This window comes from Nicotiana tabacum, chromosome 11 (genome assembly GCF_000715075.1).
Source record: "Nicotiana tabacum cultivar K326 chromosome 11, ASM71507v2, whole genome shotgun sequence".
NCBI classification, from domain to species: domain Eukaryota; kingdom Viridiplantae; phylum Streptophyta; class Magnoliopsida; order Solanales; family Solanaceae; genus Nicotiana; species Nicotiana tabacum.
Genome location: NC_134090.1, coordinates 10,031,809 through 10,058,217, shown reverse-complemented (window position 1 = coordinate 10,058,217; position 26,409 = coordinate 10,031,809). Strand labels below are relative to the sequence as shown.

General features: G+C 31.9%; 2 protein-coding genes across 2 annotated transcripts; both read right to left on the bottom strand.

Moving 5' to 3' along the window:
- Window positions 1–46: 46 nt before the first annotated feature.
- Window positions 47–7,155, bottom strand: LOC107767413 (ABC transporter G family member 1-like). The gene is made up of 9 exons (XM_016586423.2): window positions 6,819–7,155; window positions 4,303–4,382; window positions 3,141–3,605; window positions 2,697–2,780; window positions 2,470–2,595; window positions 1,932–2,126; window positions 1,697–1,783; window positions 1,072–1,330; window positions 47–624 (listed from the first exon to the last, which is right to left on the bottom strand). The coding sequence occupies exons 1-9, from the start codon at window positions 7,048–7,050 to the stop codon at window positions 254–256; spliced, it is 1,899 nt and encodes a 632-aa protein (XP_016441909.1). The 5' UTR covers window positions 7,051–7,155; the 3' UTR covers window positions 47–253.
- An 8,797-nt stretch (window positions 7,156–15,952) lies between these two features.
- LOC107797958 (phospho-2-dehydro-3-deoxyheptonate aldolase 2, chloroplastic) lies at window positions 15,953–20,052 on the bottom strand. The gene is made up of 5 exons (XM_016620880.2): window positions 19,420–20,052; window positions 18,025–18,302; window positions 17,319–17,595; window positions 16,672–16,917; window positions 15,953–16,583 (listed from the first exon to the last, which is right to left on the bottom strand). The coding sequence occupies exons 1-5, from the start codon at window positions 19,921–19,923 to the stop codon at window positions 16,335–16,337; spliced, it is 1,554 nt and encodes a 517-aa protein (XP_016476366.2). The 5' UTR covers window positions 19,924–20,052; the 3' UTR covers window positions 15,953–16,334.
- Between the last annotated feature and the right edge of the window lie 6,357 nt (window positions 20,053–26,409).

Genomic DNA, 26,409 nt, shown 5'->3' with positions numbered 1-26,409 from the left:
AATTAAGTAACGGAACAAATATGCATTAAAAGCGAATACATGCATTAATGAATTTAACTAAACTAACATGACATAAGTTAAAGACCAAACAAAGTAAACCATTTCATATTTGGGTTTACATGGAGTACTACTCCTATACTAATCCACATACAAGTAAGCAGAAAATGAATTATTCAAACCCTCAAAAGCACTAATTAAACTTTGTCAGCCACTTCATATCCATTGACTATATCTATTTTATGTGCTACAATATTTAATGCTTACAAGAATGTGCTTTAAAACCTCTTACCATAGGCTTAAACTTCTCCTTAGCCTTTATAATGCTAAGAAAAATCAGCCTATATAGAATTACCATTCCAAAAACAATAGCAATATCTCCCCACTTAGAATAATTCAACTCTACTTGAAAAATATCTCTCAAGATTTCGTCACGAGTAACAATCACAGCCAATCCTCCATTAGTAAAATAAGTGAAAGTTTCATACTCGTTCTTGTAAAAACCTTGAATTGCGTATTTGTGAAAGGCTAAATAGTACACTGGGTATTTCCAAATTGGCATTGGAAGATCCTTTGGCAAGCGAAAAAAGCCTCCATTTAACATCATTACTCCTTGAATTCCAGCACCTATGATTAGATGTGACAAAATCAACTCATTTTTAAGTAACTCGTTCAAGTTTAAACGGATTGATTATGTGTTATTTATTGACCTAGTTGAACCCGAAACCCGTCAAACTATTGAGTTAAAATAATAACATATCAAGATGCAACCCAAAACCAAGCAAACAACAAACAAAAACCTTGAAAATTATGCAAAGTTGAGAGAATTTAAGCTATTCACTTAAGGAAAATATATTAACTTTCACATTTTATTTTCAAAAAGCAAAATAAACTAAGAAGGATGATTGGGCCATGTTGGACGAGACTGGGTTATGAACCGTTATATGAGCTCATCTTAATTCAATCTATTTGACTCAAACAATGAACCAGCTGAGTCATGATCCATTTATTGATTTGACCTACTCATCCACGTCTAAGTCAAAATTCGTACATTTGTCACATGTACATACATACCTGTGATGATTCCCATGAGGAAGTCGGGAACAATACTTGCAACGATCATCATTAGGCTCTCGACTAGCATCATACAAGCGAATAGCATTAGGAAAAAATAGGCGAAACGATCGATCCCTTTTTGAACATCAGCAAGATAATAAGCCACTGCTCCAGGTACTAAGGAGATCAATAACAAGAATGGAGTTGAAGATAATGTGTTTCCTATGACAAATGCACTCACACCATAGTGCCCATTTAGCCTTTCTCTCGTGAAGAGCTGACAAATGATAAAACTTAAAATTAGAAAAGATATTACACAATCATATCACTATAATATATATTAATTGATAATCAATGTAAGTATTAAATGACATATTATAACAACTTCTATTATGTTAGTAATGTAAATAATTTTGCATTGTTGATATGAAAAAATTAAATAAGGAATATAAAATACTATAAAAACTAACCTAAGTAGTTGTTCATCGAACCGCTTAAACTAAAGTAGCCGGCAGATGTATAATCCAACATGTGTATAATCAATAGATAATCTATGTATAGCGATTAGAAAAAGTAAACAGTAAATTTATCCGAATATTTGCCTAAAGATCCCAAAAAACTATAGGAAATCGAGGAGGATTACTTTCATTTCCTCCACAAATGAAGGGAATCCACCAATTGCCATGAATGTCAAGAAACCAACCACAAATACCAGCATTGAGCTTCTAGCCTGCAATGGGAAGAAAAAAAATCTAAATCTTGAAGAAGAAAAAAAAGGTGCTTCTTTAGCTCATTTGTTTATATAATGACTTTAATTTTTACAAAATTGACCTGCTATAACTAGTTAAAATATACTGATAGCGTAAACAAATATTTACCTGAATGGAGCTATAATCAGATCCAATTTCATGGAAGACGGTGCCAATGCACAAGCATAATGCAAGATATATGAGAAATCGAAGCCAGTAATAGCCTAAATCGCGATACATATTGACGAATGATCTTTGTGTTAGAACACGGCACTGAGTGATGAATCCTGCTTGACTCCCCTTCTTCTCAAGCAAATGTCCATTCTACTACATACATATGAAATCAACTTAAATAATAATCGAGTTTAACTTTTATATACTGATAACGTAGCGCTAAGAAGCAAGTTTTGATAGCTTATGATGAAATAGTACAAAAAAGGTCTACACGAATAATAGTATTAGTAGTTCGTGAGGTTAAAAATGTAAATGTTTACATTGTCAAGTTTCATAAAAGACGATTACATAGTACGTATTATCTATAAAAAGTGAGATCAGTAACTTAAAAAGTAACTAAGTACTGTTTATAATGATAATGCATATAAGTTAAATCCGAAATAATTTAAGTTGAAAACTTAATTATAAAGAAGAATATAGAGGACATTTTTACCTTTTGACATATGTTGAATACCCTTTGGCGAACATTGCGGCAAGCTTCTGATGCTTCATATGACATGGCAAGAGTGTCAATTGCTTTTCCTGAGCTTATCTTTTTGCCAAATCCTTCTTCAATGTCCTAAAAATAATAAACAATTAATTGTTTCAATAATCAAATTATAAACTTGTTATGATTCAATAAAACTGCATAATTTAATAATTAAATGTGTTATAACTTACATCAAAATCCTTGTTAATAGTTCTAAGATAGTGATCAGAAGGGTTCCTCAAATATGGACAAGGAAAGCCATTGATAGCAAAAAACTGGAGCAAACATAAGACATAAAAGATTCATTAGTATCCTTGAATATTGTCTTATTAATTAGAGAATAATTTGAAAATATATTATCATTTGGTACGGCAGAAGTCTATCTTTCATATGAAAAATAATTTTTTATATTTGATTGGCAATTGAAAAATATATACATAATGAAACCTGTAATTTGAGTATTAAAGATCAATATAACGTGTAAGTGCTAATTGAGGAAAGTAATAAGATATTAAAGGTTAAGATAGTCGTACGAAAAATATCTTCCGCCACCTTTTATGGTAATAAGCCACCAAAAAATGACTTCTGTCGTACCAAACACACCCTCGAAATTAACGTTTACTAACTTTACGTACCTCATTTGCTGCAGAACTAGAACCAAAATAAATGGTTTTACCATAAGATAGAAGACATAAATTATCAAATAGCTCAAAAACTTCACTACTAGGTTGATGAATTGATGCAACAACAGTCCTCATATCTTGTTGTGCAATTTTAATAATTCGATTCATCACATGATAAGATGCTGCACTGTCCAAACCACTCGTAGGTTCATCAAGAAACAAAAGTTTTGGTCTTGTTAAAATCTCAATACAAATACTAACTCTTCTTTTTTGTCCACCACTTAAACCTTTTAAACTCCATCCACCTATTCTTGTATTCATTGCTTCTTGTAATCCCATTTCTTTTATTGTTGCTTCTGCTCTTTCTTTCTTTTCGGATAATGGCATTGATTCTGGAAGTTGTAGCTGAGCTGAATAGTATACTGTTTCTTTTACTGTCAATGTTGTCATTAGTGTGTCATCTTGAGTTACATAGGCCTGTGAAAACAAAGAAGTAAATGTTATTTACTGACGGTCCGGTGCACAAAGCTAAGCATCTCGCATTCATACATGGTCTGGGAAAAGACTGCACCCTAAGGGGGTTATTTACTGATGGTCCGATATAGGCAGCCTACACTAATGCAAGCATCAACAGTGACGGAGCCAGGATTTTTGCTAAGGGAGTTCAAGAAAAAAGTCAAAAAATTAAAAGAGAATGTGGCCAATGAAAATTGAACCAATGACATACCAAAGATTTTGGACCCTCTCGACCACTAAGCTATGCTTTGGGATTATGTTAAGGATATTCAAAATATATTATATAGAGGTACAAACTGGATTTTGTCTTATATGCATAGTGTAATTTTCCGGCAAAGGGGGTTCGCCCCTTCCATCTCCTAAATCCGCCCTTGAGTATCAGTGGTTGATTCCACGACTCGAACCTATGACTTATATAAGTCATACGGAGATAATTTTACCGTTGTTCCAAGGCTTCCCTTCCAATGTTATTTATTGAGGGTGTAAAAAAAGTATATAATCAAGTCAACTATAAGGTATTTAGAAGTAAATAATTACGATAACTATCGATAATCTGATAAAAATGTCAAAATATGAGGAAGAGCGCAACATACATATTAATAGTTTAAATTTCGAGATAAAATGTTTATGAGTGATAATTTATATGCAAATTTCGTACCGAGGTTCCAAAAGCTAGTGCTTGCTTACGGCCATTGACGAGTATATCTCCACTTTGTCTCGTGTTGGAGGCTAATCTTCCTGCAAATTTCCCAATTTATCACCATAATAGAGAATCATTAGTCATAGAGGCAGATCCGAAATTTTAATTGTGCGTCACTAGACCAGTTTCAACTATTGAACCCATCACCTTGTTTGAGTTGTGAATTTATAGTTTTAATATTTTCAATAAATATCCCGATATAGACTAAAAGTTATGGGATCAATAGAATCAGGGGCGTATCCAGTTTAGAGGCTAAGGTTTCGCGCATAAAATTACTAAATATGTAAAAATAACAAATTATAAACCCATTAAATTAGATGTGATGTGGTAATATTATGAATTTGAACCCATAAAATTTAAATCGTGGATTTTCCTCTGAATTGGACCCATAACTATACTACTGGATACGCGTTCCTGATTAGTCATGTGATTGGAACTGCACTAATAATAATAGTAATACCATATATTTCGCCATAATTAATGATTCGAAAATTATAACAACATTATTATTCAAAATAATCATTTGATGAAATAGCTGAAGACAATATAAGCTTCAGTAGACTACACTATTAAATCAAAATAAGGGTGTATGTGCACCAATACACAATAGTTTAACGTAGTCTAATTATTCCTTTTTATTTTTTTAAATTCTTTTTGGTAATTAACTTATAAGTTTGGCTAGTTTGGTGAACTGCATTCTTTCTTGCGTTGTTATTCTAATATAATTTTTTTCGTATAATATCTTTCTTAATTAAACAATATAAGATGCTAACCTACTATTATAAGATAAGTTGACTTGCATTGTTTAAGTATAATCTCCGAAAAATGATATCACCAAGCCATTCTTAAAAGTAATAGTTTTCACCTCATGTATACTAGGAAATTGATCAACTGATGTTATACCAGTACACTTAAAACCACCAAAGATTAGTGGTGGGTTAGATAAATCATCTCTCCATCCTTAATAAGAAGTCTCGGGTTTAAACCTTGTGAATGAAAAAAATCTTGGTTGGAACTAGGAAGCGCTTTTTCTTTTAACGGAGCTTACGCGACGTGGATATAAATTAGTCGGGACTCCAATATAAATACCAGACTCCTGCTGGAAAAGGAAAAAAGAAAGCACACTTCAATATTTTTTTAACTCTTAAAGTGAGACGCCTTGGTCACCAACCATAGAATCGTCAGTTTGTTGAACCATCTCAACAAATATTATTTCTACCTCCCACCACAAATTATTCCATTAATATCCCTTTGAGCCACAGAAAAAAAAAAAGCCTTTCTAAAATAAGGTTTGCAAGATAAATGTGTCTGAATAAAGAGCTAAAGAAAAAATTCCTCCAACTGTCGTGTCACCCATGATTCTTCATTATATAATCATAAAATGAATGTAAGAGAAAAACTATATTTTTCCTAATTAACGTTAGCTACCATTAAGGAAGAATACCATGATGATGAAATTGAGAAAGTGCATGGGCAAAAGAAACTACTCAGAAGTTGTATTTTTGAAAGAAAAATGATCGACTAACATAACCCAAAAAAAAGAAAGAGATAATATCCCTTAGAGCACCGTTTCAAAGAAAGAAAAACTTTTGAAACCTATATGTTAAATCTAGCATGATATTTTTGTGTCTATAAAAATATTTCATTGAGGTCGTTAAATAAATTTAATTTAAGTTAAATTATTTATAAAACGATAACCTTTTTCGGAAGGGAATAATAAAAAGTTAGTGCCCCAAAATTTTCGTGATTTTAAGGTTACTAATTATGTTGTACATATATCAATATTGTTCAGTCGACTGGCTAGGTTGAGTTCGTATAATACGTACCTTTTTTTTTTTGCCTTTAAAGAGATCATCTTTTAAAGCTATGTAGCTATCATACCAGTATGATTTTTTTAAAACAAATATACACTAACTGTGTATACATTTTTACACTATATCTTGTTTTAATGAACCTACAAAAAGTAATTGTCTATAATATTAATCTTAATTTGACAACCTTAAAAATGCAGTAAATAAACTACTATAATGGTTAAAATATACTATTAGTATAAAATATTGTTTACAGTATCAATGCATATATAAGTTAAATCTTATCAATACTTGATTCTTGTTTCTTTTTCTTTTTTTCTTTTTTTTTTTCTTTTATAACCGCACAGATGATCATAATTCTTCATAGACATCTCCAACATTTTCCCTCAAAACTTCCTTTTGCATTAGAACTAGCTAATGATTTAACTTTACTATACCATATACATAGCACACGGTAATTAACAAACTTTTTGGAATAGCGAACCTCTTGGTAGAGAGCAATTTTCCTTTTTCATGAACATATACTCTGATGTAAATTTCTCCACTTATGGGATTATACTTGGTTGTTATTATTGTTGTATACTCGATGTGAATCCAGATTATCGAGCCAAGTAAGTTTTAAATACTAAATTCCAAAAAAAAAATGGTAATGAACAAAATTACCTGCCAATGCATCAAGAAGAGTGGATTTGCCACAACCAGAAGGACCCATAATAGCCAAAACTTCACCAGGTTGAGCATAACCAGTTATCCCTTCAAGTATTGGCCTTCTTCCTACTTTCCTATCTGGCACTGTCACCCACAAATCTTTCCATGTTAAGTATAAGCCATTATCATCATCTTCTAATGGATCACTTTCTTTCCTTTTTAGAGGAACTTCAGTTGGAGAATCCATATGGTATAAGATTTTTCTTCTTTTTTTGGTGGGAAGATAATGTTGTTTGTATTATAAGTATGTGTAGTAGTGTGAAGTATATATAATATTTTGTGATCCTTTTGTGTGGAGGTTGAGGGGTAGGGAAGAAAAATTAAGAAGGGGAATAGTAGTTAGAGAAGGGAGGAACTTAATTAGTCGTTTGGTTATATGGACAAACAACAACAAATCCAGTGTAATCTCACATGTGCGGTCTGGGGAGGGTAGTGTCTATGCAGTCTTACCCCTACCTTGTGCAGGTAGAGAAGTTATTTCCAATAGATCTACGGCTCAGTCCCAGGCTCCCAGTGGCAAAGTTACATTATCCGATCGAAGGGTGTTCGTCAATTGACCACCCTCTCATTGAAAAGTTAGGCAGTGTGTATGGATAAAATATTAGATTTTAGAAGTGTAAAACATATACTGAACACTCTCTGTCGGAATTTTTTTTTTTTTACTTCTTTTAAGTTTGAACACCCTTGTGAAAATTTCCGACTTAGCCACTGGTCAGTCAACATAGTCGTAGCGTTAATGTTTGATTATCGGGAGTAGGATTATAATCTCAAAATAACTAGAATTTGGAATTGTATTTATTCTACATTTAGTTATAAGTATTAGCTAATACCAATACGAATTTTAGCGACCCTTAAAATTTTGTAAAACGCCCCCTAATTAAGGTTATTTCTAAGATTTTTGATGATATATTTTAAAATGAGAATATTCTTAGGTGAACACACGTTAGTATTTTACATGTACATGTTTTGAGCCTGAATAATTAATAATCACTCTCTGCAAGTTGTATACGTATCCTTTTCATAAATAGTTTGATTTTCATATACTGCAATATGCTGGTAAATAAGTAGTTTTTTCCACGCTATTAATGATTTTATACAATTTTGAAAATTAATAATGAGATACAAAACTACATAAATAGGAAAATACTCGTAACGTTCTGTTGAAGTAAAAATAAATTACTATAACCTTTTCGCTGTTTAATTAAAAATTAATGAAAACGTTAATGAAAACGATGACAAGAACAACAACATCAATAATAGACGAGTAAGTTCCTCTATATTATTATTATTATTATTATTATTATTATTATTATTATTATTATCATCATTATTATTATTATTATTATTATTATTATTATAAGTCTTGGCTGGGAAGTTAACTATTCGGGCTAAGTATATACATATAGTCATACTCAGTATAATATTAGGATTATTATTGTTTGAATTTTGACTGCACGTAAAGGTGGTTAACCTAAAAATAACTACCTTATTTTTTTATTTTTTTATTCTTTTTCTGCAATATCCACCTTAGGATAACTTATGCCTTCTTGACGACTTGAAAATTAAGATAACTAATTGATGAATTTCAGAAATCATTATTCTTTAGTGGCTATTAACTTCATATAGTTATTATATACATAATTAATTTCTATAGCTACTATTCAGTTGTTACGGATTTACGGTAGTGCATTCGCTGTATTCATGAATACAACAGCTAATAGTGTACATAGGTCGGGTTGGTTCGGATTTTGCAATTACCAAACCAAACCAATTGTGTCGGGTTATTAAATCTAAAGACCAAACCAAACCAATAGAACTCGGATTTTTCAATCTCGATTTTTTTCGGGTTTTCGGGTTATTCATATTTTTCGGGTTTTTTTTCCGGTAAAATATTGGTAGCACAAAATATATAATTTGTGCTCAAAATATTTCGTTAATACTAGTAAGATACAACTATATAAGGTATTTTCCAAAAACATAATATAAAATATGAGATGTATTATGGAATTATCCTAAAATATTCAACAATAAAGACAATAAAATTATGTAATATAAATATTGTTAATTGAAAATCCATAATAAAAATAAACAAAATCTAAAAGTACTAAGTCATGCTAAAATAAGTAGACTAATAAGGAAGTATTAATTACATGACTAAACGCTGAAGAAAAAATAAAAATAGGTTATGCATTTTTATCTAAATTATTGCAAAATAAAAAAAATAGATATTCAATACATTGTGGTTCGTAGTATTGAATTGAATGTCTTTTGTTAGCATTAGTATTGATTTGATTTTAGTTTGGGCTTTTGTTAGCATTATTTAAGTTATATTAACGACTATAAAACTTATTGGAACATTCAAAAGATCTAAGTCCAACCTTGAAATAATATCTTAAAAGATAAAATTATGAAAAAGTTTAAGAAAAACGTCACAATAAGTATTTATATATTAAATATATCTAAAATTTCTATATATGTAATATCAGGTTGGTTTGGTTTCGGTTTGACTTTCTTTAGTTAAAACCAAACCAAACCAATTATGGTCGGGTTTTTTTTCCAACACCAAACCATAGTCGGATTTTTTTTCTCGATTCGGATTATCGGGTTGGTGCGATTTGTCGGTTTTCTTTGTACACCCCTAACAGCAGCAAAAAGCGCCTAAAACCAGTCCAGTCCAACTGTGCACGCATGTATTCACATGTATTCGCGCTGCTATATTTATGAATACATCAGTAAAAAGCTCCTAAAATCAGGACAGTCCAGTTGTACGCGAATGTATTCACATGTATTCGCGCCATGTATTCATGAATATAGCAGCAAAAAGCGCCTAAAACTGGGGCAGTCCAGCTGTACGCGCATGTATTCACGTGTATTCACACTGTTGTATTCATGAATACAGCAGTAAAAAGCATCTAAAATTAGGGCAGTCCAGTTGTACGTGCATGTATTCGCATGTATTCACGCCATGTATTCATTAATACAACAGCAAAAAGCGCCTAAAATCAGGGCAGTACAGTTGTACGCGCATATATTCACATGTATTTGCAATACTGTATTCATGAATACAGCAGTAAAAAGCGCCTAAAATCAGGGCAGTACAATTGTACGCGCATGTATTCACATGTATTCGCGTCATGTATTCATGAGTACAGTAACGTCAATCACCTTAAAAATAGGTATGTCCAGTTGTCTAAGAGAGAGGAAAGACATAAATAGCGTATTTCATGCCTTATTTCATGCCTCAATGGTAGTATATACCATAAATACTTATTTTGCTATAAAATATAAAAGATAGCTATAGAAAAAAATATTTTAAAATGATTTTGGTTTATAATAAATATGGTGTATACCTTTACTATAGTTGATAAAATTTCCTAACTAACTTTGGTTAGTGAAGAGTGCGATACTCAGTACCAAGTCTAAATAATTTGCACAAATAGCCAATCAAATTCACGGTATATCTTCCTAGCCGATATATATAAATTATATATTAGTTATACACGGTTATACACATATTACACATGAATTATACACGTATTATTAGTCCTGACTATTTTCAGTTTACACTGTTGAATGAGTGGCTATTTAAGTTAATTTTTCTTGATTTTATTCCTAGGTTTGTTTAGCCTATTCGGGTCAGATTTTGGACAAAGCAAATAAAGCAGCTTCCCATTCTAAATCCACTGCATTACTTCGCCAGATTTTTTCATCTCTTCTAGTCCTATTACCCTGTTTTATTACTTATGTTTCACTTGATTTCACTCTGTTACTTATGCCTATAATCTATATCTATATCTATACTATATTAAAAGCACGAAGGCCCTTAGTGAAATGTCGTTCGCTTTTTTTACCCTCTAAAAATAGAATTTACATTAGACAAAAAAGTCTTTTAGTTATTTTTCTAATATTTAGGACTTTTAAACCAACTATAATCTTTACTATTGAATCTATTTCCTTATTTAAATTATGTAAGAATCCTAAATATTTAAGAATTTGAAATCAACTAAACTTTTCCATATTAAATTTTTATTTATTCCAACTATAACCAACTATGCACTAACACGCTTTGGCCTAAGTATTCTCATACCAAATAGAAAATTTTCACTCTTTCTTCTGTTTCCATTTGAAATGCTTGGACTAAAATAAATTAAAATTAAAGAATTTATTTAATCTATTTATACTATATTAAAAGCACGAAGGCCCTTAGCGAAATATCGTTTGCCTTTTTTATCCTTTTAAAATAGAGCTCACACTAGACAAAATAGTCATTTAATTATTATCTTAATATTTAGGACTTTAAAGGAAACTAAAATTTGATTATTCGATTTTTCCTTATTGAATTAAATAAGAAACCCCAATATTAAGGACTTTAAAATAGATATTATTTAAGAGAATTAATTAAGAGTATTACGTTTCTTTTCCTTGTATACTCACGTGATTTCCATAGAAATATGTTTACATTGATTCCTCTTATTAGGGAACCTATAATTCTAACATTACCTAATTAAATATTTGTTCTAATTATTAAATGTAGTTTTCAATATTACATAAAATCGATAAAGAGAATAATATTATGCTCGAGTAGGAGAATAGTTTGAAAATAATTTGTATCTTCTATACTATCAAAAAAGCATAAAATCTCAACAAATAATCAAGTCTTTGAATTAATAAAGCAACGGAAAAGTCAATTCAATTTTGTTTTAAAATTATTATGTAAGTAAACTTATTTGTCAAGTTGATAAAACTCTTAAGGTACACAAATTATTTTACGCAATAAGAGCAATTACCGTGAAAGAAATAAGAAAATAGAGAAAAATTTATTATAATATAGTATTAAAAGTTAAATTGCTAAAATGTTAAGTTGAAGCAATAAGGATATAACCCAAGACAAAAACAAAATTACAAAAATTACCCTTATCATTTTTCTTTATTTTTATATTTATTTTAATAAATGTAGCTCCCTATATTTTTCATATCGTATTACATCATTTTTTATAATTCAATATTAGCTATTTCATACTTTATATTGTTATTTATCTATGGGTTTCTCGGAGCTATAGTTCTATCTCTACGCTCACAAATTTCTAAAAGACCCAAAGATTCAAATTCTTCAATTTATTTTATTATCTTTGAATAATTATTTTAAAGTATTTTTTTGTTATTTGTTTACAGTATTTGGTAATAAAGATAACAATAATTTTTATAAGATATATATTATCTCATAAATCATAATAAGATATATAAAGACTTATGTGGCGTAGCATTTCTTTGTTTAATGAGCTAGCTTAGTGAGATTAACATTCATTATATTTAGAAACTTACATTTTCTTTCTTTGATATTTTTTCAATAACTAAAACACATTATTGAATAATATATATATAATTTTTAAAAATTATATATTTATTGATATAGGTACACGCGCAAAGCGCGTACCCTAATACTAGTTATATTAAAAGCACGAAGGCCCTTAGCGAAATATCGTTCGCCTTTTTATCCTTTAAAAATAGATTTCACATTAGACAAAATCGTAATTAAAGTATTACCTAATATTTAGGAATAATTATTTAATTATTTTCCTAATATGTAGGAATGCTCATTTAATTATTTTCCTTATTTGAGCTAAGTAGAAAATATGATATTTAGGACTTTATGCATAATTCTTTTCCTTTTTAACGATGCAAGATAATTATAATTCCTTATATATTGAATTTTCATAATGTTAGGACTTTAAAGCAGCTTCTGCAATTTTATTTATGAAATTCTTTTGCAAATTGATTATGCACTTCACAATTGTTTATTTGAACTTCACGATTGGCTACTTGCATAACTCACGTTTGTTCTGCGGCAAATTTTAGGACTTTAAGTCTTCCTTATTTGCTTCTTTATATTTTTATTTAAATAAAATATGACTTTTTTATTAGCTATTTGCATGGTTTAGTTGCAAATTGATTGTTTATATTATTTATGCATTCTTGAGTAGAACGGAAGAGTTTTCCCTAATATGTATTTAGTATTTTAAATCAATTAAAATTTGTGCATTAAATTCTTTCTTATTTGAAATATAAAAATTTCTAATACCTCATATAAATTTTTTTCATTATTTGTATTATGTAGATAATAATTTTGCAAAAAATAAGAAAACCAAAAAAAGCAAAGTCCACAAAACTAAATGTTACTTAAGTCAATAGTTATATGTCGATGCTCCTTTGATATTAAAAAATATTTAGGTTCTCAAATTATATGTTTTTTCCTTTGTAAATATATATTATGTTTAAACCTTTTTAAAATATTACTATTATTAATGCTAACATTTGAAAATTTGTTGCAATATACTTAACCAAAAATACAAAAGTGAATCTGCATATTTTGAAAGGAAAAAAAAACACTTTTTGGAACTTTGATAGGTGAAGGAAAAATTTAATAGTAAGAAAAAAAGATAGTATAAAAAGATAATTTTGGATAAAGGCCAAAATTTAGTTGAGAGATAGGCAACATATTCAAATACTACAAATTAAAGTTAGAGTCCTTTTATGAATGCCTATAATAGTTCTTTGTAGATCCAGCTAAACATGATAAACATTAATTATTTTTAAGAACTTACATTTTTTTAGTTTTTATTTTATAACTCAATTATATTATTTATTAATATTTATCTAATTTTTTAAACTTTATTCTCATTAATACAGACACACACAAAGTGCGTACCCTAAAGCTAGTTTACAAAAAAGTATTGCATTTCGAATGTTACTCTACACTTTAGACTTGATCAAACCAAACTATAATGACTAAAAAAAACCCAAATTATAAAATATATAAAGAAAAAGATTTTATTAGCTTGATTTGGCAATTAGCAAATTATAAAATAACAAACAGACAATAATAAAAGAGGGAAATTTACGTTGCATATAACTTTTAAAGAGTTAATTATATCTCCTGCTATTACTTCTTAAACTTTTCACACGTGACCATTTTGTTTTTAAGTTTCACACTATTTGTTTAACTTTTTAATTACACGGTATCCACCTTTTCAAATCCCTTTAAAAACTGCTACATCCCGTGTAATTAGGGAATAAGATAATTTAATCCATACGTATGTGATATAATATAGGACATAAATAAAGTATGTAACGCATACTATTTATATACGTTTATTAACGTTGTCGTGATCAATTCTTTAATGTTGCTAATTGCCAGAAAGTGCTTGCCCAATACAGCTTTTATACCATCTAGATTTGGGAGAAATTCAAAAATAGTCAGATTTACAACTGGTCATTCAAAAATAGCTCAATTTTAAAAGTAATCGAAATTTAGCCACTTCTTATGTAAAGATAAATCTGAGCGAAACACTGTTCAAAATCCGGAAAATACGTCAGTATATTATGCTGGAGTTACAGCATAAGTATACTTGAGTTCCAGGATAAGTATACTGGAACTCTAGCATAATATGATGGAGTTCCAGCATAAGTACAGTAGAACTCCAGCTCAATATACTGGAGTTCCAGCAAGTATATCTGTCCAGCATAATATACTGGAGTTTGGAGTACCGGTGCTCCAGTCTCCAGTATATTATACTGAAGCCAGCAAAGTATATCAATCCAGCATAATATGTTGGAGTTCATACACAGGTGCACCAAACTCCAGTATATTATGCTAGACCGATCTCTGTTGCAGCAAAATAGTGGTTATTTTTCATTGACTTGGTAAACACTTGCTATTTTTGACCCGTCCGAAAACTGGCTATACCGTGTTATTTTTACTCTAGATTTTGGTTGAGAAATTGTAGTAGCTATCTAGGCATCTAGCACAAGATTAGGGCAAAATAACAAAACTAGCCGGCCGCCTCAAACTATTTGCATTCGCTAGCTAAAAAGTATATAAAATATGTATCTTTTTATATATAATACATATATGTACATTTTATCAACTATTATTTTTTAGAGTAGCTAAAGAGATACATTTCTCCGAGTTGTGTTTATGTAGGGGCAAGTGCATAAATAGTCATTCTCGGGGATGTTATTTATAGACTAGTCAGTGCCTATTTTGGCCTAAACTTTTAAACTAAAAATCTTAATTTCAGGACAATTCAGGATATTTTTGTCCTGAAAAATTGATATTCAGGATATACTGGCTAATCCCGAAATAGATGCCCTTTAGAGTGCCTACCTAGTATCATTTCTACGTTTTTTTATGTAGTCTTCCCTCCCTACATTTGAACTTAAACAGTGTCTATTGTACTTGTACACCAGAATGATTTTGTTAGATTTTAAGAGTATTTTTAATACCCTGATAGTTTATGTTCATATACTAATATTTTTATGTTGCATATTTAATTGCAGCGTGGACTAGCATCTGGAAATATGAATTGAGCAGGCCACCCTAAAGATTACACGATTGGCCTAAAAATTAAGGAACATGAACTGCTAATCCTAAGGCATATCCTTCATAATCAAGAGGTAACAGTTTCCATTCTTTATTCTTTCTTTACCTATTCACAAAGTCCTAAGTTTTAGCAAAAATTGTCATTTACCAATGAATCGCGAAATGCTATAGTTCTTATATATAATTTTAAAATTTATTCAGAAGTAATTCACGAGATCATGCACCTCTCTTTTCTAGTTATAAGAGAAAAGGGTACAGCTGGTTGGTCCAACTTATTCATTTCTCTTCCCTTTCTTTTCACTTTCACATTGAAGCTTAGAAAGAAAAGTCAATTAAGAGAAATTCCTTAAAAAGTTTTAAGAAAAGTCAATTAAGAGAAATTCATAGCTCTCTCTCGCATGCTAACCATTACATTGGACACTAGGTTTTCTTTTAAAACTCGACTATTGCATTGAATACTTGAGAAAAAAATCACCCGTAGTCTTCATTCCATAGAATTCGAACCGTAGTCTTCATTCCATAGCCACGGACTTCATTGACCACTAACCCACACTTCAATGCGAAGACCTTAAGTTAATAGCTCTTATTAGTAATTTAGGACTTTGCTCTCTGCAGATTATGCACTTCTATCCAGTAAAATGCCATTATAGGAAACAAATTATGAAAATACAATCTAATAGCTGTAAAATAAGCAAAAATGGCAAGAAGGTAGGCAAACACTTGACTCCACTGCAAAACCAGTATCTCAAAATAAAATCCATACATCAAGAAAAGGAGAGAACTGAACCCACTTATACCCTAAACTTACAGTCCAAACTAAATTTTAAAATTTTAATAAACAGAATGGCTACCGGACAACTCGACTAATTTTACTTGCTGTTCACTTCCCCCATTGATTTCTGCAGGAAACCTATTTACCTCATTTGGAAAGTTGCTCTGCCCATGTTTTAACTTAGAAACTTTGGTTCCAAATAGCAGCTCAAACGCCCCGAGACCACATATAAGTTTTGAGCGGATGGCTGGTAACTGAGTTTATTGGATACCAAGAGAACAAGGATGCAGACTAAAAATACGGGTAAATTAGAGAAAGCCTACAGGCGTTGAGTGGCCATTCTTCGTTTTCTTAGTCGTTCAGCTACGATGAAGGAAAGTTCAAGAGATTGGGAAGCATTCAATCTTGGGTCACAATGTGTGTGGTAGCGAGAGCCCAAATCGTCGTAGGTTACTGTTCGTGATCCGCCAATGCATTCAGTCACATTTTGCCCTGTCATTTCTAGATGGATACCACCAGGGTGGCTCCCTTCTTGCTCATGCACATCGAAGAAAGCTCGAACCTCAGCCTGCCAGTTCAGCAGAATATGACATTCAGATACAGGATTTAAACCTTACCCAAGAATCAGAATGAGAAAACTCAGAGATGAAACTTACCAGGATTGAATCGAAAGCACGGGTTTTGAGTCCGCATGGTGCCTTTATAGTGTTTCCGTGCATTGGGTCACAAACCCAGGTAACAATCTGTCCAGCTCCTCGAACAGCCCTGATCAAGTGGCAAAGCTTCACTCTCATATTCTCAGCACCCATTCTCACAATTACAGTAATTCTTCCGGGCTTATTGGTTGGGTTCAGGATGTCAATGAGTTTAACTAGCTCATTTGGATCCATCTTTTGGCTCACCTGCAATAGAACTTCCGTCTTCAGGCAACTGACGTAATAGAATAGGCTAAGAGTAGTAGTAAGATCTCAATATTACATATAAAATAACATTTTGATTAATATTACGGCAGAGGTAAACATCAAATGCGCTGTAGGTAAATATCAAATGGCACTATAGGTAAACATCAGATGTCAAATGGTGATAAATAAGAGGAGGTGAGTAAACTAAATGGAACTTCAACGGAGATGGACTTTTTTTCCGAGAATGGTAAGTAGTGGAGATGCATTAGTTCTAAATTTCTGCTTCCTCCACTACATTTTATTTCAATGTTAGATAAATCAAACAACGAACAGAGTAAATTAGTAATACTTCTATTAGCATATTGCACTGGATGTCTGAAACTGCTTTAAGCTATGCATACCTTTATGCCAAGTGGGTTTGCTACTCCTCTCAAGAACTCAACATGAGCACCGTCAAGTTGCCTGGTTCGTTCACCAACCCAAATCATGTGAGCGGAACAATCATAGAAAAGACCAGAAGTTGAATCCTCCCTTGTAAGTGCTTGTTCATAAGGAAGAAGCAAGCACTCATGGGATGTCCAGAAATCAGTTGTCGCCATGATAGGGTGGTCAACTGTGAGTCCAGCAGCAGCCATGAATCCCAAGGCTTCATCAACCCTGTGAGCTAGTTCTTGATACCTGCAAAACATTCCAAACATATTAGACTTAATATCATCTCAATATCCCGACCTACACTGCGGAATATGCAACCGAAATGACACTTGAAGTCGTAATGACAAAAACTTGGCACTTCAGGCCAATGGCGGAGCCGTGATTTCAAATTTATAGGTTCTGGATTTAAGAACGACGACTTCAATTGCTAATAACTGGGTTCTAAATTTAATATTTGTACATAACTTAATAAATTTCTTAACACAAAGACATTGTTTGAGCAAAAGCTATTGTGTTCGGTCAAAACCGTATATGGGTTCCGCCCCTCACTTCAGGCCCATGTCCAATTGAGAAGTCATTAAAATGATATAGAGTTGCAGATCTTAGAAAGACATTTGATAGCCACATAAAACAAGATTAACTGCTGAAGAAGAGAATCTGTTACAGTTTTCATACCTATCTCCTTGCTCACTGTTCTCCACAAAATCAAGATTCCATTCGGTGACCCTCTGCATTGCAGCATAACCTCCAGTAGCAAAAGCCCTAAGAAGGTTAAGAGTCGCAGCAGATTGCATGTAAGCCCTAATAAGCCTATGAGGGTCTGGAATTCTTGACTTCTCATCAAATGTATCACCATTAATATTATCACCCTTGTAACTTGGCAGCTTCACTCCATCAATCTCCTCAAATGGATCTGATCTTGGTTTTGCAAACTGACCCGCCATTCTTCCAACCTATAATTAACCATGTAACAACTTAAGCTTAGTATCATGATGTTTTTCAACCAAGAAGCTCATTGTAATGATCGTCATCATACCAATTCAAGTAACCAGATATTCTACAATTATTAACTCAGACACTTGACTAAAGCAAATATATTCTACATATACACATTATGTGTATCTGTATACACATACACATAACAAACACACACATAACAAACACACGCCACACATAACGAATATTTACAAACATAACGCACCCACAATACCTATGTACACACACAGACATACATATAAACATATTTGTATATATGTATACACACCTACTCCCTCGGCTCTATTTCATATAAAATGCTCAATACAGAGTTTAAGATTTTCACTTAGCTTATACATCACATTAAAATATAGGGAAGGAAATACTGACATAGCGGCTAAAATAGCCCGACAAAGAACCTCGTCTCAAAGTTTAAAATTTGAATAGCTTAATGAATTAAACTCTTGAAAGTTGTAAAAATTGCATAGCAATAGAACAGCGTCAAACATTTTGGAACATCCAAAAATGAAATTACTATGACATATTTTAAAAAGAAAACAAGTGCAAACGCAATAGCACCATATCCACACAGATCCATAAAAGTGAGAACTAAGAAACAGAAGAACACACAGTTTGGCCAATCAAAACATGGAATTTGAATATAAGAGACATAAAAATTGAATATTGGTTACCTTAAGCAACATAAACAAACACTTTAGCTAATCATAACACAGAATTAGAATACAAGAGTCATAAAAATTCAATCTTGGTTACCTTGAGCAACAGAAACACACATTATAGCTAATCATAACACAGAATTAGAATACAAGTCATAAAAATTTAATCTTGGTTATCTTAAGCAACAGAAAAACACACATTTTAGCTAATCAAAAGACAGAATTAGAATATAAGAGTCATAAAAATTGAATCTTGGTTATCTTAAGCAACATAAACACACATTTTAGGTAATCATAATACAGAATTATAATACAAGTCATAAAAATTCAATCTTGGTTATCTTAAGCAACAGAAAAACACATATTTCAGCTAATAAATTGAAATTAACAGGCATAAAAATTAAATCTTGATAATTACCTTAATAACAGGAACTTGACCACCAAACATAAGAACAACACTCATCTGAAGAAGAATCCTAAAAGTATCACGAATATTATTAGCATTAAATTCCTTAAAACTCTCAGCACAATCACCACCTTGTAATAAAAAAGCTTTTCCTAAAGCAGCTTCACCAAGTTTCTCTTCTAAATTCCTAGCTTCACCAGCAAACACAAGTGGAGGGTTAGATTCAAGAGTTTTAAGCACTGATTCAAGTTCTTTTTCATCTGGGTATTCAGGTAATTGCAAAGCCTTTTTACTTTTCCAAGAATCAAGACTCCATTGGGTTTTTTTCAACGGCTGTGAAGCAGTTGCTGTTTTGGCGGGCTCCGCCGCATGTACGGCGGAGATGGGGTGGCGCCGCCCATGTTGGGGGTTGTGAAAAAGAGGAATACGGGGTTGGGGTAATGAGGGGTTGTGGAGAAGGTGAGATTGAACAAGGGATTTTGATGATGACAATGATAAGGTATTTGATAAAGCCATTTTCTGGATTCTTGATTCCTCTTTTTCTCTCTATAAAAAAAAAGAAGATGACTACTTTTTCTGTAAATAGAGAGAAAGAGGATCTGTAGGAGGAGGAGATCTGAAATTGGGTTTAGGATTATTTATATATGAGTAGAATTTTTGGGGGTAGATTTTGAGGACGAGTAGGTGTAGAATTTGGTGGGTGAGTAGTATTTTGGTAAATAAGTTGTAAAAAAGGGGTAAAGATATTTTCGAGTGACAACAAAAGTTGGGGGTGTGTCGGTTGTATTTTGATGAAACTCGAATGCTCGTACTTGCTCCTAGATACGGACATTAGTTTATTTGTTGTTTTATTTTTCCTATTAATGGAAAAGCTTCAAATTTGTCATAATTATTTGAAATTTTTAAGTCATATATATTGTAGTATAAGAAAAAATATTAACTACCCAAGTAACTCAAATAATATCGATGGACAAGTCTTCTTAAAAAGTGTGAAATTGATATATTTAAGATAAAATAATTTACCCGATATAATAAATAAATGTGGTCTGATAGTGTAAAAAATTTCGATGGGCAAGTCTTCTTAAAAGTGTGAAATTTATATATTTAAGATAAAATATGTTATCTGATATAATAAATTAATTGTGAACGATACTGAGTTGAAACAAAAATCAGAAAACTGTTAGAAGAATAAAGAAATATATAAAATAGTAAAGAATCAGAAATATTCCGAGTCCACAATTTTCTTGTGCGTCCTTAAGGAATTTTAACCCCCTCACGTTGCCAAGGTAATGGATTAAATCCTCCCAGGATAATAGGATACCAACGAACTCAAAGAACGGAGCAAAATCACACTTACGAATTTGAGAGAGAGACTGCGAATTAGGATGCAGTATATTCAGAAAGAAAGAAGTTCTAGAGTGTTTTTCGTGTCTGGAAGATGCAGCCTTGCCTCAGAATTTATAGGCAAATATTAGAAGAGGTGTCTGGAAAGGTGCCTTTTCAGAAAATACGCGGCCGCGCCGAAGCCGAGCCGAGCGAGCGACGACGGCGCGATGGTTCATTCTCTTCAACTCCTTTTAAGAGCTTTAAGAAGTGAATCTATATATAAGCACATAAATGTGATTGTCCCTAACCAATGAGGGACAAAGTGCAAGATAAAAGTTGACTTCTCCAAATTTTCATTTTCCCTCCATTTTATTTTCCTCCATTTCCAATTCACACTTCTTCTCTTTTAAAGCTCAATGGCTTAAAGTCCAACATTAATGTGGTCTGATAGTGTAAAATTTCTTATCCTGATGTTGTATATAACTTAAACGCGTATGTGAAATGGTGTGGATTTGCTCTCTCTTATAAATGGATCAAATGTGCTCTTATGGTGATCAAAATGGCCATATATGCCCTTATTATGGTCTAGTTATATTTAGCAATTTTTTTATTTATATATTAAAGATAAAATAAGTTACTCGATATAATAAATAAAGGTGGTATGACAGTGTAAAAATTTGTTGCTGATGTTGTATATAACCTGAACTCGATGCGAAATGGTTTGCATTGATTCTCTCTTATTAAATGGATCAAATGTGCCCTTATTGTGATCAAAATGGGGCCATATATGCCCTTATTATGGTCAAGTTATATTTAACGATTTGTTTTTATGGAAGAGTAGACAAGAGGGATTGCTCTAACGGTAAACAACCTCCCCTTCCCTTATTGTTGTTGTTGTTGTTGTTGTTGTTTTATGGAAGAGTAAGTTTTAAGGCTTAGGATAAAATTATCAACTCCAAGGAAATAGTTCACTTTTGGCATTATGACTCATGTGCACTTTTTCTTTTCTTTCTATTTTGTCCTTTTTGTCTCCTATCTTTTTCATGCCAGAAAAAAGAGGACAATGATTTGTAGCTTCTCCATCCCTCTAAAACCAATGTCATCCACACTCCACTTTTGAACTAAAAATGGGGTTGATTCTTATTTTGAGTCATACATTTTTTTTTAATTCAAACACAAATGCTACTTATTATAAGGTCTATTTTAGCTCCGTACATTTTACTCGAAATACAGAAATATGATGTCACGACACATATTGTTCGTTTTTGGTCTAGGCCTATACGGATTTGTCCTTCGGGTTCTGCCAAATCGAGTCTCAAAAGCGGGTATATCATGTGAACGTATTTCATGTTTTATTTTCTCTTTTATTTCGACGTAGGGTTTTGCCTAAGGTGGCATGTGAACAAAGGGCGGAGCCAGTATACATGTTACGGGTCCGACCGGCCCAGTAACTTTAGTTCAAACTATGTATTTATTTTAAGAAATTCATTGAATATGTACAAATTGCTTATTTAGAACTCAATAATTTTAAAGAACTAGAATTCCGAACATATCAACTTTAAATCTTGGTTGTAACTCTGCATGTGCACCTCTTCTTCAAAAGCTTGTCGTGCTAGAAGCCTACCAGCCCTACTTGACCCACCTTCATCAGCTTGCCCTCCATCCTCGACATCAAATACGATTTTCTTGGACATTTCATCATACAAATCTTTCACTAATTACATTTTATAAATATAAATAATGTTATGAATTTTTCTTAAATCTCTATTCATTGTCAAAGTCCGATTGAAGTTAGGATCTTTCTGTATTTAAACTAATTCAAAAGGTTTTGCATGAAAATTTTGACAGGCCTACAAAGAATCCTCAAATGTCTTATCATTAATCGGCACCCCTTTTTCAAAAGCTTGTCATGCTAGATGCCTACTAGCCCTACTTGACCCGCCCTTATCAGCTCGTCCTCCATCCTGAGAATCACATACGATTTTCTTGGACATTTCTTCATACGAATTTTTTGCTAATTGCATTTTATAAGTATAGTGATAGAAATTTTTCTTAAATCTCTATTCATTGTCAAAGATAGATTGAAGTTAGAATTTTTCTGTAGTTGAACTAAATCAACTAATTCACATGTTTTTGGCATGAAAATTTTGCCAGGCCTACAAAGAATCCTCAAATGTCTAATCATTAAAGGCAATGTTGAATTATTAATGACAAATAATGAGAATAGCAAAGAAAATCTTGGCTTAAAACGAGAAACGTTTCTTCATTAAAATTGATATGTGATCTTGTGGTTGATAAGATTTTTGGACCAGTTGAGTCATGGACCTCACAAACTGAATTATTCCAAGAATCTCTCCTTAGCTTCCAACTACCACCTTAAATAATTGGCCTTTGAATCCTTGAAAAGGTCTCAATGTTAGGTAGTAGGTACTTGACCTACTCCCGGCGAAGCTAAAATTTTGAGTTCAGGGACTTTAAATAATAAAAGAAATAACTTATTGAGTTTTGAATAAATTATTATTAATATTGTAGATATTTAATTTTTTACCTTTAATGAAATTTTATATTATTTAGAGCTTAGATGTTTATTTTAGGCCTATCATTGCTATTTTAATTATTTTTTACTTTTTGCTTTATTTTATCTTAAAAATTACAAAAATATTTTCCTTTATTTTAGCTTATTGGTATTTTGTTTAGTTAGCTTTGGTTTTGAAAATAATACAAAAATAGTCTTGACATTTTATTTTTTACAAAAGATAAAAAGAAAAGTTTCAAAAAATATCTTCACTTAGTTTAGTGTGATTTTAAGTTGTAGTAGGGTTTTAGTAAATATTGAGTATATTTGTTTAATACAGTAATGTTATCATTTATTATTTTTGTACTTTAGATAATTAGTAGTAGTATTCTACTTAGCTAGTTTTATTTAAAATGAAAAGGAATGCAAAGGATCAATTAACCAACTCTCATGGCACACTACACACGTCATTTTTTGTTTCTCAATATACAATGGTACACACACTCCGCTTACTTTATTTTGGCATTAATCATTTTAGACATACACCATACACACATTGTGCACTATTATTAAAAAAAGATTTTTTTCGAAATTTTTTTCACTCTTTTTTAAACCAGTGTTTGGCCATGAAATTTTCGATTTTCACTTGAAGATGAATTTCAAATTTTTTCAAAAATTTGAAAAACTCAAAAAAGTTATTTTTCAAAATTTTCACTTCAGATCACTCACAAAAATTCAAAAACATCTCAAAATTATATTCACGTCCAAACGCAACTCTAATTTTAAATACCATTCACATGATTTTTTTTTTACTTTTTTCCTAAATTTTACAATTTTTATATCCAAATGCCCACTTAGTTATTTTTGTTCATCAATAGGGAAATTCGCATTTTTTTAATCTTCCTCTAAAAATTTCTTTTTCATGGTCATCTTCTATTCAAAAGGATCTTACTCAATTCAATAGAAACTTAACTTCTACCCCACTTTTTTTTTTCTTTTCAGACTAAATTAAAAAAATGGCAATGTATAGCCGCTCTCAAAATAATAGCCAAAAAATATTTTTTTTTTGTATATACATATATTGTGCATGTTATATACAAAAATTATATATATTTTATATACTTTTTCGATTACCAAATATAAATAATTTTTAGCGCGGGGTAAAAGTGATAATACCCTTCATTCACCTCTCACATAGGCACAATAGTATGCGGATAGAGATTAGGGTTATTCTCACAATTAACTTGTTTCCCAAGCACAATTCTAGTTGAAAATCGCCACTCTTATCACAAAACTTTACCACTCCAATATCAAGAAGAATGGCTGCGCACAAATTTAAAACCCTAGTCTCTTTATTCCGTTCATCCACTAAATTGACTGCTCTTTCCTTGAAGTTCAATTCAGTTGTTTATTCGCCAAAATTGTATACAACAACTATATGTTCACCACTTGGAATAACGCAAGAAAATAAAAAGTCTACTGGTACTGTATTGAGTACTGATTTAATGTTTCGTAAATTGGGATTAGGGTATAATACTCTAATACAATCCAATTATGTAGACGAAGTCAATGCTCAAATAAGTGAATGCGTACACAAGGCCAGATACACCAAGGATATAGATGAGTTCTCAAAATCTTGTCAACTTCTTGAATCAATTAAGGAGCAAGGTTTCCAACTAGAAGAGGAGAGCTATGAATTTGATACAAGTTAAGAGAATCGAGCAGCTAAGAGGAAGAGATAGAGCAGTAAGCAGTAACAGAAAAGCTAAGCTGGCAGCTGATGTGGCAAAAGTTAGTTAAGACAGTTACAGTTAGGTAGAATTAGTTAGAGTTAGTTACAAGTTGTTAATCAAGCATATATAGTAGAATCACTTGTAATTGAGGATCACTTTTGAAGATAATACAATTCTACTCTTTCTAAATTCTTCTTCCTTGAGCTATTTTCTCGCATCTGCCTGTCATAGCCATCACCTTCTTCGAGCTTTAAGCTCCTAGATTGACTATTTCCCTCTGAATTCTGTTACATTGTATCATTTGGTATCAGAGCTAAAGGTCCTTGGCATATTCAATCATGACTCGCAACAAAAATTCAGAGAAATCTGTTGGAGAATTGGAGGACAAACTGACAGCTATTCACGATCAACTGCAAAAGTTGATGGATGGAATGATGATTATAAATGAGCATAATGTACAAACTGACAAGGAATCAATAGAATTGAAAGAAATCATGGGAGCGATGAATCAAAAAAGAGAAGGAAAAAAAACAATTAGGGCAGAATCTGCTACTGGTCGTGCTGGTTCAATGGAGATTCAGCAAGGAGGAAGAAACAGATAAGTTCATCAAGGTGCAACTTCTAATGGTAATTTTTTACTCGATACTCTAAGCTAGAATTTTCTCGATTTTCTGGTCACGATTTGAGACTTGGTTGTACAAAGTCGGCCAATTCTTTTCTATGGATGAAGTAGCTTTTGATTAGAGGGTTAAAGTGGTTTCTATTCATTTTGATGGAAAAGTTATTGTTTGGCATAGGTCATATATGAAATCTAGGGATTCAGTGCTAGAACCTACCTGGACTGAATATGTTCTAGCCTTAAATGAAAAGTTTGGGGAAGGGTTTGAAGATCATATGGAGGCCTTAAAGAATTTGCAGCAGACTGGCAGTGTTAAGTACTACCAAGCAGAATTTGATAGATTGTTGATTGGGGTTAATTTATCTAATGAAAATGCAATTAGTTGCTTCATAGGTGGCCTTAAGCCGGATTGAACAAAGCTGTGAGAATTCAGTCACCTAAAACACTGCTACAAGCCTATAGAATTGCAAGATTGCAGGAGGAAGTGTTCGAGGCTCAAGCCCAATCCTGGGGTCTCAAGCCTAATATGAGAACCAACACTGGCCTACTACCTACCCCTAATCATAGTAAACTCCAGTATAACCAAAGAACCCATTACCAACCTTTATTAACAAGAAGCCATTTGAACCTACTCTTAATAAGAACACTAGGATACCTGGTAGGAGGTTGAGTGCAGCTGAAATGGATGAGAAGAGATCGAAAGGATTATGTTTTTTTGTGATGATAAGTATGTACCAGGCCATAATTGCAGGGGTAACCAACAATTGTACTTAGTAGAGGTGGCAGAAGATGAAAGGGTGGAAGTAGAG

Excerpts from the sequence above, each read along its gene's own strand:
- LOC107797958 (XM_016620880.2), bottom strand. The coding sequence starts at position 19,923 with ATGGCTTTATCAAATACCTTATCATTGTCATCATCAAAATCCCTTGTT. Across the intron at positions 18,303-19,419 it reads GTCAAGTTCCTGTTATTAAG|GTTGGAAGAATGGCGGGTCA; the intron begins GTAATTATCAAG and ends GGTTAATTATAG. Across the intron at positions 17,596-18,024 it reads AACAGTGAGCAAGGAGATAG|GTATCAAGAACTAGCTCACA; the intron begins GTATGAAAACTG and ends AATGTTTTGCAG.
- LOC107767413 (XM_016586423.2), bottom strand. The coding sequence starts at position 7,050 with ATGGATTCTCCAACTGAAGTTCCTCTAAAAAGGAAAGAAAGTGATCCA. Across the intron at positions 1,784-1,931 it reads CTGATTATAGCTCCATTCAG|GCTAGAAGCTCAATGCTGGT; the intron begins GTAAATATTTGT and ends TTCCCATTGCAG. Across the intron at positions 1,331-1,696 it reads CATTTGTGGAGGAAATGAAA|CTCTTCACGAGAGAAAGGCT; the intron begins GTAATCCTCCTC and ends ATCATTTGTCAG.